At 40.6% G+C, this 15,184-nt stretch overlaps 1 protein-coding gene across 1 annotated transcript in view; it reads left to right on the top strand.

Annotated features, from left to right (window-relative positions):
• The window catches only part of CFAP44 (cilia and flagella associated protein 44), a 117,603-nt gene that overhangs the window by 88,831 nt on the left and 13,588 nt on the right, over positions 1-15,184 (top strand). Inside the window, exons 27-31 of the mRNA XM_036352344.1 lie at positions 2,215-2,418; positions 3,969-4,161; positions 10,746-10,856; positions 12,527-12,657; positions 13,965-14,081. Coding sequence (XP_036208237.1) covers positions 2,215-2,418; positions 3,969-4,161; positions 10,746-10,856; positions 12,527-12,657; positions 13,965-14,081 — 756 coding nt within the window. The remainder of the gene's footprint in view (positions 1-2,214; positions 2,419-3,968; positions 4,162-10,745; positions 10,857-12,526; positions 12,658-13,964; positions 14,082-15,184) is intronic.

Below are 15,184 nucleotides of genomic sequence, written 5' to 3'. Positions count from 1 at the left end.
GTGATGAGAAGCTTTCACATGATGGATGGAACATAACACAAACCTTCCAGAGAAAATGGGCCACCCTCTGCTTTTCATACTCTCCCCTTTCTCTCATTTGCTCCAATACTGGGAGTGTTCATGGTGATGAACGGCTTCAAAATTCTTCTAGAGCTAGAATGCCAGCTATTTTTATTTCTAGGAATATCAGGACCAGACTGGGAGCAGTTGTGCAGGAGGTACTCCTGGGGTGCTAGTTCCCTGCTACCAGCTATATTGTGTCTTTTCCAGCTAGGCACTCCCCTATATTTTTCCAACCTTATTCTTCACCCATCAACTCTTCTACATCCAGCCCAGTATTCTCATGCTTCCTGCTTTTCCCCACTTTCCTCCCCCAATTCTGAATTTCTTATCTGTGCTTTTTCTTTTGCTATTTTCTTCTACCAGAGTTGAGTCATTGTTCAAAACTCAGCCCAGTTCCAAACCCCTTCCAAATCTTCTGTCCACATCATATACTCTTAAAAAACAAAACAAAACAATAAAAAACAGCTTCCATTGCACCTATAATCAGCACATCATGTTTTATTCTTAGTTTTCTTTGCTGCTTTGTGTGTGTTAGTTTTGTCTTGCAAATTAGGTTATATAGATCTTAAGGGAAGGTACATAACTTCTTCTGACTTCCTTGCAGTGTCTTGGACAATGCCAAACATGTAAAATGTTTTGACTGAATTGACTAATTTACTTTATTAATTAAAAATACTTATTGGTCCTTCTAAGAGCAGGGACAGTGTGAGCTAGGTAGTAGTGATGCAACTCAAGTCAGACATGTTCTCTAGCCTCATAAAGCTTGTAGGGTGTCAGGGATAAGAGAGAATAGGACAAGTGAAACCCTTACAAACTTGGACACCTATGTGGTAAGTTTCAGAATGCTGTTGTACTAAAAAATATATAGTCCTGCCTCCAAAGAAATTTTTAAATAATTCAAATGTGTTGAACAAATTTTTGGGGGGAGCCCACTTAATCTACAGCCCTACATAAAGTTCATTTAAAAAAAAAAATTCTTTGGTTTTCTTTTGTTTGTTTTTAAGCTATCTGAAATTCTCCAGAAGTTTTACTGTCCCAAACCCACAGATCTCTTCACCACTCTCAGCACCAACCTGGGCCCTCGCTCATAAAACTGCAAGCATTTGAGTTGAGGTTCCCCCATCATGTCCAGCCTACATGATGTCCTACATGGAGTGGTTTATCTTCTTCCTGCTGTGTGCGTTTCCTCAGGAGAATCAGTCCTGGGGCTCTCTCTCGATCTCTTCATCTCCTTTGGGATGGGATGGGTGGAGGAGAAGCTGTGCCAAAATCAGAGCAAAACTGAGGCTTTAAAATCATTAGGACGTCAGACGAGTAAGGTCTAGACCAGGACTTGGGATACTTAGGTTCCTATCCCAGTTCTGTGACAAATTAGCTTTGATCTCAGGAAAATCACCGTCAGCCTCAATTTCATCATTTCTACAATAAGAAGATTGTGAACAGGTTTCCTGTGGGTCCATGCTTGTACTTACCTATTTGAAAATATTTACTGTTTGGTAGGTTTGAATATTTTCAAAGTAAGAAGTTGAGGGAAATATTTCTCTAGTGTTTACTGTATGAACGGCCATGTAGAATACTGTGGGGGATATAATAGAGGTAGACATAACACTATCCACAAAGAGCTTATAGTCAGTACAACAAGACTTTTTTGATCAGTGGCTTTTTAAAAAATTATATTTTATTGATTTTTTACAGAGAGGAAGGGAGAGGGATAGAGAGTTAGAAACATCAATGAGAGAGAAACATCGATCAGCTGCCTCCTGCACACCCCTTGCTGGGGATGTGCCCGCAACCAAGGTACATGCCCTTGACTGGAATTGAACCTGGGACCTCTCAGTCTGCAGGCCGAAGCTCTATCCACTGAGCCAAACCAGTTAGGGCTCAATGGCTTTTTTTTAATGGAAGAGAAATAGCTGGAAGGACTATAGTTATAGAATTTCTGCCACTTAATGAATAAATTAATTTATGTAAACTTAAGACCATTGATGAATGATTTATATGACTAGACACAACCACACACACCCATGTAATTCTCCATCTATATTAATGGCATAATGAGAAAATGTTTTTACCCAAACAAATTAGTATTGTTAGTTTAAAAAAATACTGTTCTTAACTTCTAACGTATATACAAATCTTTTTCTACCTCAGATCAAAGAACTGATTGTCACCTTTGATGCAGAACTCCATCTCCTGAGACACCAGAAACTGAAACTAGACATTCAGATGAAATTATCTGACCTGAATCATGTCACATTATTTCAAGAAATGATGCTCCTCAAGAATTTTGAAAAACAGGAGAACATACTTCAAGAGCGTGTTAATTCATTAGACAAAGAGGAACAGGAGATGCAAGTATGAATGGGCAGGAAAATGCTAGCTGGGTGCACCCTTAAGTTATGGAAGGAACTTGATTCTTCTTTTCTTCTCCATTTAATTTTTTATCTTGTTCAAGTCCTCATCTCTTTCTTGTCTTCTCTCCCTTCTCTTTTTCCCCATTATTCAGACTTGCTCTCTGTTTTTTTGGTATCCTTGGTCAGAGAGAAGTGAATCAGATTTTTTTTTTTAGTAAATTTGATCTAATGTTTTGTAAGGTAGAATAAAATTTTCAAAAGTTAGCCTTATATTTAGTTTATCCATAGATTTCGAGTTTATTTTATGTTGTTACTACCCACCATGTGAAGTTGAGTTTTCATTATATGCTATTCTTATGAATATAACTAGAAAAGAAGTTCATGAGTTTCTTAAATATGATAGCTAGTTTCAGAGTAATGTCTAATTAAATTTACAGAAAATTGATTCTTTATTTGTTATATATATGTTAAATTTAAAGAGACAAATTATACTATTTCTCTTTGTCCTAAAGGAAGATTCTATTAAATAGATATTACATAGTGAATAGTGACATCAGTTTTTTGATATTTCAGCTTCACTAAAATATGATGTATCTTTTTTTTTAAATTGTCATACATAGTGGGCAAAAGTAGGTTTATAGTTGTAATACAAATAAATAATACAATTAATAAATAACACAAGAATAAACTGTATTTTGCATACTCACAACTGTAAGCCTACTTTTTCTCACTCCAGTATAGATATTTAAAAAATTTTGTTTTTGAGACCACCCATGCAATTATATTAGTTGACATACATATATCAATAAAAATTTCAATTTATTTAATGTAGATTTATTTGAGAAAACAAAACATTAGAAAATTGATTTTATTTGATTCCAAATGTAACCATGTGGTTTTTGTATTTGTTTTTTACAAAAGAATTATAAAATTTTAGTCATATAAATGAATGGCTCTGCAAACATCAGAAATGTAAACTTCCATTAAGAAGCTTTGGAGCCCTGGCCAGTTTGGCTCAGTGGATAGAGCGTTGACCTGTGGACTCAAGGGTCCCAGGTTCGATTCCGGTCAGGGGCATGTACCTTGGTTGCGGGCACATCCCCAGTGGGGAGTGTGCAGGAGGCGGCTGATCGATGTTTCTCTCTCATTGATGTTTCTAACTTTCTATCCCTCTCCCTTCCTCTCTGTAAAAAATCAATAAAATATATTTAAAAAAAAGAAGCTTTGGAAATGTAACCTTACATTGCAATGCACATTGTTCTCTGAACCTGGTTTAACAGATGCAATATTTTATTTTTAAAAAATATATTTTTATTTATCTCAGAGAAGAAGGGAGAGGGAGAGAGAGAAACATTAGTGATGAGAGAGAATTATTGATTGGCTGCCTCCTGTACACCTCACACTGGGGATCGAGCTTGCAACCCAGGCATGTGCCCTGACTAGGAATCGAATTGTGACCTCCTGGTTCATAGGTCAATGCTCAATCACTGAGCCACACCGGCCGGGCCAGATGAAATATTTTCATCTGTTCTTGTTCTTGTTCTTGTTTAGTGGAGAATAAATGAATCTATGAAGGAGATGGAAGAGAAAAAGAATGAAATCACCAGGCTCCAGGACCAAGAAAAGGCACTCTATGCTAGTTTTCAAGCAGCCGTTGGAGAAAACAAATTTGCTAACTTCCTCATGAAGGTTCTAAAGAAAAGGATAAAACGGGTGAAGAAAAAGGAGGTCGAAGGAGATGCTGGTTTGTATTTCTTTCTTATATATGAACATATTTTTTTCTCACTAGTATGAAATAGAGAAATAAATAAGTTGTGCTCATCACAACATAGATGATGTAGCAGCATTGTGGGATTTAAAGAGGAGATGATATAAACCTTTTCAGTCTGTATAAGTCAAGTCTCACTTTTTCTTCACTGCCACATCAGACGATGTTTTATTTTCAAAACTTGAAAATAAGAGGAAGGAAAAGACATGGCATGCAAATATTAATCAAATCAAAGCAGGAATGGCTGAGTTAATGTCAGATAAAGTAGATTTCAAAGCAAATAAAATTACTGGAGACAGAAAAACCTTGTTCAATGATAAAAGTGTCACTCGGCCAGGAAGACATAGTAATCTTAAGTGTGTATGCTTAAAACAACAGAGCTGTAAAATATGTGAAGCAAAAACTGATAGAAATGAAAGGATAAAATAGACAAACCCATGATTACATTTGGGTACCTCCATCGCCCTCTCTCAACATTTGATAGAACAACTATGCAGAAAATCAATAAGGATATAGAAGACCTAAACAGCACCATCAACAAAAAGGATCTAAATGACAGTAATGGAATACTTCACCCAAAATAGCAGAATATACACACTTTATAAGTAAGTGCCCACAGAACATATACCAAGATAAACTATATGTTAGACTATGAACAAGTCTTAATAAGTATAAAAGAATTGAAATCATATGAATGTGTCCTCTGACCATGTCACTTATGTTATTTCTAGAAATGTATATTAAATACAACTAAAATACAAAGTTGTATTTAATATACATTTCTAGGAATCAACCTAGAAATCAGTAACAGAAAGATAACAGAAAAATCTCAAAACACTCAGACCTAAACAACAAGCTTTATATAATCCATGGGACCCAGAAGACATCTCAGTGTAAATTTTAAAACTACATTGACCTAAGTGAAAAATGAAAATGCAACTTATTAAAATTTGTGGAATACTGCTAAAGCAATGTTGAGAGAAAAATTTTAGTACTAAACTAGAAAAGAGGACAAGTCTCAATCCAATAATTTAAGCTCCCACCTCAAAACCTCAAAACAGAAGTGCAAAATAAAACCAAAGTGCCCTAACCAGTTTGGCTCAGTGGATAGAGCGTCGGCCTGTGGACTGAAGGGTCCCAGGTTCGATTCCAGTCAAGGGCATGTACCTTGGTTGCGGGCACATCCCTAGGAGGGGGTGTGCAGGAGGCAGCTGATCGATGTTTCTTTCTCATCGATGTTTCTAACTCTCTATCCCTCTCCCTTCCTCTCTGTAAAAAAAATCAATAAAATATATTTTTAAAAGAAATTTAAGGGGAGAACTAAGATGGCGGCATAGGTAAACACCGGGAAATTATCGCCTCACACAACAATTGAAAATTACCGCAAAGGACCGAGCAAACATCATCCAGAACAACAGGAAGGCTGGCTGAGTGTAAATTCCACAACTAGAAGGAAAGAAAAGCACGCTGAGAGCCAGAGGCGCTGCGGAGGTGAAGTGCAGAGGTACGGCGGCTCTCGCGCGCGAGGAAAGGGGTGGTGCCTGAGGACGCGGCTGACTTTTTGAGTCACAAGCTACTGACTGCTCTGAACTCCGGTTCCGGGAAGTCTCTGGGGACCCAGGACTCATACGGGGAGAGGCTGGTCTATCCGGCAGCGAGCGAACTTGAGGGCGGCTTTCCCTCAGAGGTGCTTGCAGCCGTTACCGGAACACTGAGACGCGCGACTCCGGCGGAGAATCGGCCATGGCTGCTTTCTCCGCCCTATGATTCCCTGAGACCCCGCCCCACCCAGGCTGCGGCAGAGGCTTTTGCATGTGAATGTACCTAACTGCAGCCGAACCAGGCAGACCTGGAACTTCCAAGAGAAGGCCCAAGGCCCCGCAGCGGCTTGCATTGCTTCACAGCTGAGCCTCTTCGTGGCTCCTGCTGTGTGGCCTCAGGCAGAGGCTGAATTAGCACCTCCTTAGATCCAGGAGCCACTGTACCCAGTGGTCAGAGGGGGTCCATCCAGACTGCATCTCCTCAGATCCATAAGGGACGCACTCAGGGAGCAGACTCAGTGAGCACCAAAGCCCCACTGAAGCAAGTCTTGCCCCAGAAGGGTGTCTTCAGCACAGAAGTTCTCCCACTTTAGACACAGCTGATTCTCACAGCCAATTGGCCTAGAGGTCAATTCCTCCCAGTGATTCTACAACAACCAAGGCACCAAGAGTGCACCAAGAGTGTCCACCCCAGGTAACTGGGGAGGCTGAGCTACTGGGCCCTACAGGACACCTGGCGCACAGGGCCACTCTATCAACACAGGGAAGCTGCCAAAATGCGGAGACAAAGAAACAGGTCACAAATGGCAGAAATGGAGGAAAGCAAACGATTGGATATAGAGTTTAAGGCCACGGTTATAAGGTTTTTCAAGAATTTTATGGAAACCGCCGATAAATTTAATGAATCCCTCAATAAGTATAGGGAGACCATGGAGGACATGAAAAAGGACCAACTAGAAATTAAGCATACACTGACTGAAATAAAGAATAATTTACAGAGATCCAGCAGCAGAAAAGAGGATCCCAAGAATCAAGTCAAAGATTTGAAATACAAAGAAACAAAAAATACCCAACCGAAAAAGAAAAAAGAAAAGAGATTCCAAAAATATGAAGATAGTGTAAGGAACCTCTGGGACAGCTTCAAGCGTACCAACATCAGAATTATAGGGGTACCAGAAGGAGAGAGAGGGCAAGATATTGAAAACCTTTTTGAAGAAATAATGACAGAAAACTTCCCCTACCTGGTGAAAGAAATGGACTTACAAGTCCAGGAAGCGCAGAGAACCCCAAACAAAAGGAATCCAAGGAGGACCACACCAAGACACATCATAATTAAAATGCCAAGAGCAAAAGATAAAGAGAGAATCTTAAAAGCAGCAAGAGAAAGACAGTCAATTACCTACAAGGGAGTACCCATACGACTGTCAGCTGATTTCTCAACAGAAACCATGCAGGCCAGAAGAGACTGGCAAGAAATATTCAAAGTGATGAATAGCAAGAACCTGCAACCAAGATTACTTTATCCAGCAAAGCTATTCTGAATGATAGCTTTGCTGGATAAAGCTATCATTCAGAATAGAAGGTCAGATAAAGAGCTTCACGGATAAGAAAAAGCTAAAGGAGTTCATCACCACCAAACCAGCATTATATGAAATGCTGAAAGGTATTCTTTAAGAAGAGGAAGAAGAAAAAGGAACTCTTACCATTTGCCACAGCAGGGATGGAACTGGAGAGCGGATAAATACCACAGGATCTCACTCATTTGTGGAATATAATGAACAACATAAGCTGATGAACAAGGACTGATCCAGAGACGGAGAGGCATTGATTGGACTGTCGGGACTTGGAGGGAAGGTAGGGGAGGGTGGGGGTAAGGGGGAAAGATCAACCAAAGGACTTATATGCAAGCATATAGGCCTAATCACTGGACATGGACAACGGGGGGGTGAGGGCATGAGCGGGGGTGGGGGGGGTGGGGGGTAGAGGGTAACGTGGGGACAAGGACACATATGTAATATCTTAATCAATAAAAAAAAAAAAAAAGAAATTTAAAAAAAACCCCAAAATGACCAAGCAGAAGAAAGATAGAAGCAGAAATCAAGTCTGAAACCCAGGCTGTGCCCTGACCTGAAATTGAACCGTGACCTCATAGTCCATAGGTTGGCGTTCAACCACTGAGCCACACCAGTTGGGCTGAATTTGTAATTTTAAAACTCCCCTGATAAAATCTAATGGTCTAAATAGCTTCACTGGAGAACTCTATCAGGCATTTGAAGAAGAATTACTACTATTGTACACAATATCATCCAGAAAATCAAAGAGGAGAGAAAATTTTCCAGTTCACATTCTGAAGCTGGTGTTATCCTGATACTAAAACTTGGAAACTTTCATATTATGTTATGAGGCTCTTGATCTCATGAATATCTTTCATTTAACTTGCCTTTCTCTAATACTGCCCTGCCAGAGAAAGGGGTGGGGGCCCACTCCTTTCTGCTAGGTGAAGGTATTCAGCCTTCATTGTCACCCCAGGGAAGTGTGATCTCCTTGTCACTGCTGTGCAGATGGGAGTCCCGGCTCCTCCTTGTAATCTCTGTTGACACGTTGGGGGTGGCCTTGGTACCACTGCACAGGGGTGAAAGTCTTGATTCTCCTCCAGGGCTCTTCAGACTCCACCTCTGTGGGGAATGTGAAGGGAACCTTGTTACTGCCAGGTGAGAGTGGAAGTCCAGGCTACCCATAGGGTCTCTACAAATATCTGAATGGTAGAAAAGGCAGCCGGTTATCAGTCAGCAGGAATACAAATCCCTCTTTCCTGCATGGCCTTCTCTGACACCATCCTCGTGCGACTGTTGGTGTGCCTCATTACAGCTTTGCAAGGGTGGATGTCTAGATTCCTCACTTGGCCTTTGCTGATATGGGTGGGAGTGGGGCCACATTTTTTTTCTTTGTGGTATTTGGTTAGGTTATCATCTAAATGTCTTACTAGACTGCCTCTTTCTTGGTCATTTGGCGAGAGAGAGGAAGTTCTTGTTGGGTCTTTCTGTATCTGCAGCTGTTGGTGTTTCCAAGTTGCCCACTTATTCATCTCTGAGTTTGAGATATGAGGCCAAGGAACTCATCCGAGTGTTGTTTCTCAAGTTCTGAGGTGCATAGTTGATCTCCCTTCTTCCTGTTTGTCAAAATCTTCTTTTGTTTGTTTTATAAGTAATAACCAGAGTTTTTAACTATATTTAGTGGGAGAAATAGGGAAAAGTAGATCTACTTCATCTCCCTCAAAGAGGAATTCTATTATGTAAGAATTTTAAACTTTGATGCTTTATTGCATAAGTTGGTACAGATCACTTAAAGTTATTTTATGGGAGAGCTTATATTTAAGAAATCTACAGAGTATGAGGTCCACCTCTTATCTCTAATTTTATGTTTTATAAGATGCAAATTTCCATTTGGTGATCTATGGTTCATAGAGGTCCTCAAGGTGTTTTAAAAGAAAATGAGGCCGGGGGTGGGGGAGGTATATACAAAGGGGGGCAAAGTGGGAAAAATAGGGGACATCTGTAATATTGTCAACAACAAAAATAAATTTAGCCCTGAAAAAAGAAAAAAAAAGAAAATGAGGCAGAGTTGGGTGGCAGATGTCTATAACCCCTTATCCAGAACTCTTGAGGGCAGGTGTGTTTTAGTATTCAATTTTTTTTTTTTATATTTTACTAGAGGCTTGATGCATGAAATTCATGCAAGGGCCTAGGCCATTGATGGCGAACCTTTTGAGCTCGGCATGTCAGCATTTTGAAAAACCCTAACTTAACTCTGGTGCCGTGTCACATATGGAAATTTTTTGATCTTTGCAACCATAGTAAAACAAAGACTTATATTTTTGATATTTATTTTATATATTTAAATGCCATTTAACAAAGAAAAATCAACCAAAAAAGATGAGTTCGCGTGTCACCTCTGACATGCGTGTCATAGGTTCGCCATCACTGGCCTAGGGCCTGGCCCCTGCCCGCTGCGGCTTTGTCTGGAAGGAAGGATGTCCAGAAGGATGTCTTGTCTAATCAGCATATTATGCTTTTATTATTATAGGTAGAAGATATTGTATATGACATTATTAAAGAAATCATTCATAACACTTGTTAAAGAACAATAAGGCAGACTTTATTTAGGGGGGACGACTATGATGGGATTTTGTAGAAAAGAAGAGAAATCAGTGCAACTTGGAGTACAAGGACAAGTGGAAATTTATAGCCAAGGAGCAGGGTGAGGGGTCAGTGGATGGAAAATTAGTAAGAGGTAATCCTTTGCTAAACTAACCTGGCAGGATTTTGGCTGAAGGAAGGCCACAGTGATAAGATATTGTGGGCACGGAATAAGGAATTTGGTCAGATATCAAGGGTAGGGGATTTTTACTAAACTGATAGCAAGATTCTTCCTAAAACTGGACTAAATGGGCCAAGGACAGAGCCCAAGGCCAAGGACAGAGCCCAAGGCCAAGGACTAGTCAGAAAGAGAACTCAGTAGGGCTGACTCAGTTTGGTTAAAGGAGAGTCTTTGTCAAGTAATCTCCAGAAGGGTTTGCTGCAGGTCCTCTAAATCAAACATCTCAGTCCTCCTGCATCAACACATGAACGTTCACACTTAAGTGGGTTAAAAGAAGATTATACATAGCACTCCTTCCGTTTAGATAAGTTGTGGAAATCTTCTCTGCTTTGAGGGCACTGTGGTTTAGGAATTATAGACCTATGTAACCAATTGTGTGTTAGGTGGGTCCCAGCAGAGACAATTTGACCGCTTGGCCTCAATCCTCTGTGACTATTGCACAACCTTCTGCAGGCATTTGAGTTTGTGGTCTCTATGTCTTTAACCATTTTAAACTCTTCTAAAATATTAAGTTATTCCATGCTTTTTCTCTGCTATTTTCCTAGTGACTTACTCATTGAAAAAATGCCTTATTTTTAAAATGTGGGATTTAGCTTAACACTGGGACTTCTGCTTATTAGCAATGTTTTACTCCCTCCTTAGAAGAAGATGAGGAAAGTGAGGAATCAAGTGAGGAGGAATCCAGCTTGGAGAGTGATGAAAATGAGTCTGGATCTGAAGATGAGGTTTTTGATGATTCTTTCTGCCCATCAGGTAAGTTGGATAAAACCAGATGTTCTCTGTGAAGTAACTATGAATTGACCATACCAAGAAGATCCTTTCTTTTCTTTTTTTTTTGGTCTTCTTAATTATTGCATCATAATATTTAAGGAAAGGATGGTTTAAGGTATACAAAGTATAGTCTAATGAATACTTTGGGGGGCTCTCTGGATGGTTGATTTTCTGTTTCTTTAGGTGGCTATATATGAGTGACAAATGATCTGTTGACGATCTTTAGTCCATTGAGGGTCATTAATTATGCAGCAAGTTTCATTTTATGGGAAAACAAAAGATTATTATGTATTTTTAAAATGTTTTTTTCTTTTTACAAAGGTCTCCCTTTTTTGACAAACCCATTCACATTTTCATATTTCAAATCTGTTTTGTAAGGGCAGTTTGTACCAGTTTCCTGGAGATTCTTGGCAATTTATATTCACTGTTTTCACTGGTGAAACCACTCTGAAACACCCAGACCAATATTCTTACAGTTTCAATAGGTAAATGATTCTGTAGAAAAAGAATTTCTATTTGATCTAAAATTTATTTTTCTAGTCATTTTGTATAAATTATAAATCAAATTTTAAAGTTTAATTCCAAATAAATTTTAAATCTTGTTTTGATTTTTGAAAATAAGAGTCATCTTAAAATCATAATCTTTATGAGTAGAAGAGAGCTAAAAAATCTTGTATTGCACCTCGTTATTTTATACCAGGATCCAATGGGTTGAACAGTCCCACAGCTAGTGTAGTGGTAGAACTAGGATTAGAACTAAGGTTCCTGAATTCCATTGTAGTACTCTATTATATTTTCACACTAGAGGCCCAGTGATGAAATTTGTGCACTGAGAGGGGAGTGTCCCTCAGCCCAGCCTGCACCCTCTCCAATCTGGGACCCTTCGGACATCCTTCTCACAATCCCGGACTGCTGGCTCCCAACCACTAGCCTGCCTGCCTACCTGATTGCCCCTAACCGCTTCTGCCTGCCAGCCTGATCACTCCCTAACCACTCCCCTGCCAGCCTGATTAATGCCTAACTGCTCCCCTGCCGGCCTGATTGCCCCCAACTCCCCTCCCTTGCCAGCCCGATTGCCCCCACTGCCCTCCCCTGCCGGCCCAGTTGCCCTCAACTGCCCTCCCCTGCTGGCTATCTTGTGGCCACATGGGGGCGTCCATCTTGTGCAAGGGCATGACAGTCAATTTCCATATTACCTCTTTATTATATAGGATTCTTTATCTGTTAGTTGGTGGGTAAATATGGCTGTTAGTGTAATATAGCAGAAATTGATATAGAGAGACTTGTACTTGAATCCCATTCTGCCACATGTCAGCCACGTGCCCTCTCTGAGATGTAGGGTCCTCATCTATAAAATGAAAAGAGTAGTTTCTGCCGTGTAGGGCCTATGAGGCTTGAATGAGATAACATACATAAAGGGCCTAGCACAAAGCCTGGCTCAGAGGACTGCTCTGAACATCAGTGCTAGTACCATAATTACTATCCTGGTTAGTAATAGTTTCCACCTGGAATAATGGAGCCCCAAGTGTAATGAAACCTTGCTAGTTAGACCCACAAATGGACATTAATAATTCTGAAGCCCCGAAGCCCACACTTACAGTAGAAATACGTTCCATAACAAATGGGACTTCTCTTTTATTGTGTCTTTTCAGATTGCGATGTGAGTCTTTTTGAACTGGCGCTTCAACTTCGAGAGAAAAGGCTCGACATTGAGGAGGCCTTAGTTGAAGAGAAGAAAATTCTTGATAACCTCAAAAAGGAATATGATACATTGTCCAAAAAAGTATGCTTTGCCTTTTTTTCAGGTCTATTTATTCACCCTCAACATGGTACTCGTTCTCCCAGCTAGAACATTTCAGTTCCATAGCAATGACATAATGTAGGATTTTTCTGAAGAGAAGATGCACTTCAAATGTTACATCCAGGATTTTTTTCCTTCCAGCACAGTTATGCTGGGGGGGCCACTGGACTTTCTTTTCCTAAATCATTTATTCCCAAACTTTTATGATTACATACTTCTATATGTTAAAAAAAAAAAGTGTGGTGCTTGTACCCACATAATAAATGTATATTTATATATAAGTTGTATTTATGCACTATTGTACAATATACAGTTGACTCCTAAACAGCAGAGGTCCACTTATAACAGAGGTTTTTTTTTCCAGTCAATTCTGTACCCCCAGGTTTGGCATTTGTAGATTCAACCAACCATTGATGGAAAATAGTAATTCGGAATCTGTGGTTGGGAATCCATGGATGTGGAGGCCCGACTTCAGTTATATGCGGATTTTCAACTGTGCAGGCTTGGTGCCTTTACCCCCACCTCCACATTGTTCAAGGGTCAACTGTGTTCTGTATAATATGAAACATTCACAAGAAGAGAAATTAAAAAGAATAAGATAAAAGTCAATAGAAATAGAAACTCAGATATTTTCTTTCTTCACTTTTTAACTCTGGGTTGTGTGCATCCCATGTCGGAGACCAGTTAGCTAACCTTTTGGTATAATTATATTGATTAATTTCTCCCTTATCTGCTCATTTTCCCTCTTGGGTATCTTTCCTAAAGCAACATCACTTAACTTGTTTGATATTCAGAAATATTTTTGATAGATTGCTTCTCCTCTTTCAAATAGGAAATGGTTTGGGAAACGTTCAAGTTTTTAGGAGATGAAGATGTGCTTCAGAAATACTGTAGTTAGTAGTTTCGTCACTTTAAAGGCTTTCCCCTTTAACTTATTGAGCCTACTATGACCAAGCAAGATTCAAACCATTCTGACAAAGACACTCTGTACCAAAAGCAGCTTTTCACGTGAAAAGAGAAGGGAGATGAGGACACGCCTTCTGAGCTCACATTCACCAGACCTCTGCACTCTGGGGACATAGGAGTGATGGGAAAAGTGGTATGGGTCACGACTTAGGATGAAAATACCATACATTTCTGGGCTGCAAACTGGAATCACCCATTTCATCCCAGCCCAGCAACGCAGATCCTGCTCATGCTTCTCCTTCCTCCCAAGATGCCCTCATTTACCACCTCGGGTATGTGTTTGCTGAATCTTGTCAACGTTTCACTCATGGGGCCTCCCACAGGTCAAAATTGTGGCGAATAATCTGAACGCAGCAGAGGAGGACCTGGAGGCCTATCAGCGAGAGAAGCAGCAGCAGCTGAATGAAATTCTGGTTGTGATTCCGCTCAAGCTCCACCAGGTGAGGGGCCCAGAGAGGATGTCCCCCTCTGTCTGAGCAGAACCACCCCACCAAGGCCTTTCCCAAGGGTCACTGGTGGGGAGAAGAGCAGTCCTTTGCTGAGAATTCTCCCTGTAGAGTGACATGCCAGTCACACCAAAGCACGTGCGTTTCCCGGCGGCCTGCTGTTCAGCTGTGGAAGTTGAATCATTTCAGGTCTGGAGAATGGTGAGCCTGGCACTTAGGAGTGGAGTGTCTTGGCAGGTGAAATCTTGGATCTTGCACACGTATCACTTTTCACACCATCTTTACATAGACGTGAAGTTATAGTGCAAGAATGATCTTCACGTAATGTCTACTCATTAATGACAAAAGTCAAGACAAAAGGAAAATTTTCTTTTTCCCCATTTTGTGTTCATCTCCACCCTCCACTTGAATTATAATATTTTAAAAGACAGAGATACATATCAGTGAGAGAAAAGGCTCGTCATACTATATTTTGTCAGGTAAAGAGAGAGAGCGCAGTATTTTGGAAGACAAACTGAGGATCAGCCTTATGTGTACATGTGTCTGTGTTGCGTGCTGTTGAGTTGGCTCTGACCCCGGGCGACCCTATGAATGAGGGATGTCCGCAGTGTCCTGTCCTCAGGGCCCTGCTCAGCTCCTGTAGACTCGTGCCTGTGGCTTCCTTTATGGAGTCAATCCGTCTCATATTTTCTCTCTTTTCCTGCTGCCTTCCATTTTCCCAGCATCATTGTCTTTTCCTGCCTTCTCGCGATGTGCCCTAACTAGGACTGTTTCAGTTTTGTCATTTTTGCCTTCAGCGATGTTTCAGGTATAATTTGCTCCGTGTAACCTGACGCAACCTGGGTCAGCTGTCTGTAGCAATTTGCCTAATGTGCCAGTCCTGAAATGTCCATCCGTCCCATCGTTGTGCAGTTGACGTTAGCCATGATCTGAGTGGGCAGATCTGCCGGCCCCAGAGGGATAATTATAATGTGCTTATTCTCCGCGGGCAACCTCCTGCTGTCACCCTCCTTAGCGGTGAGAAGAATACCAGGCCTGCGACAATGACCTAAGCAAGGAGCAGAAGGGACTGCTTGCCCTGTGCTCTCTGTGACTGC

Source organism: Myotis myotis, unplaced genomic scaffold (genome assembly GCF_014108235.1).
Source record: "Myotis myotis isolate mMyoMyo1 unplaced genomic scaffold, mMyoMyo1.p scaffold_m19_p_2, whole genome shotgun sequence".
Classification (NCBI taxonomy): Eukaryota; Metazoa; Chordata; class Mammalia; order Chiroptera; family Vespertilionidae; genus Myotis; species Myotis myotis.
Note: the sequence above shows the minus strand (reverse complement) of the source record. Positions and strands in the feature narration are given on the sequence as shown.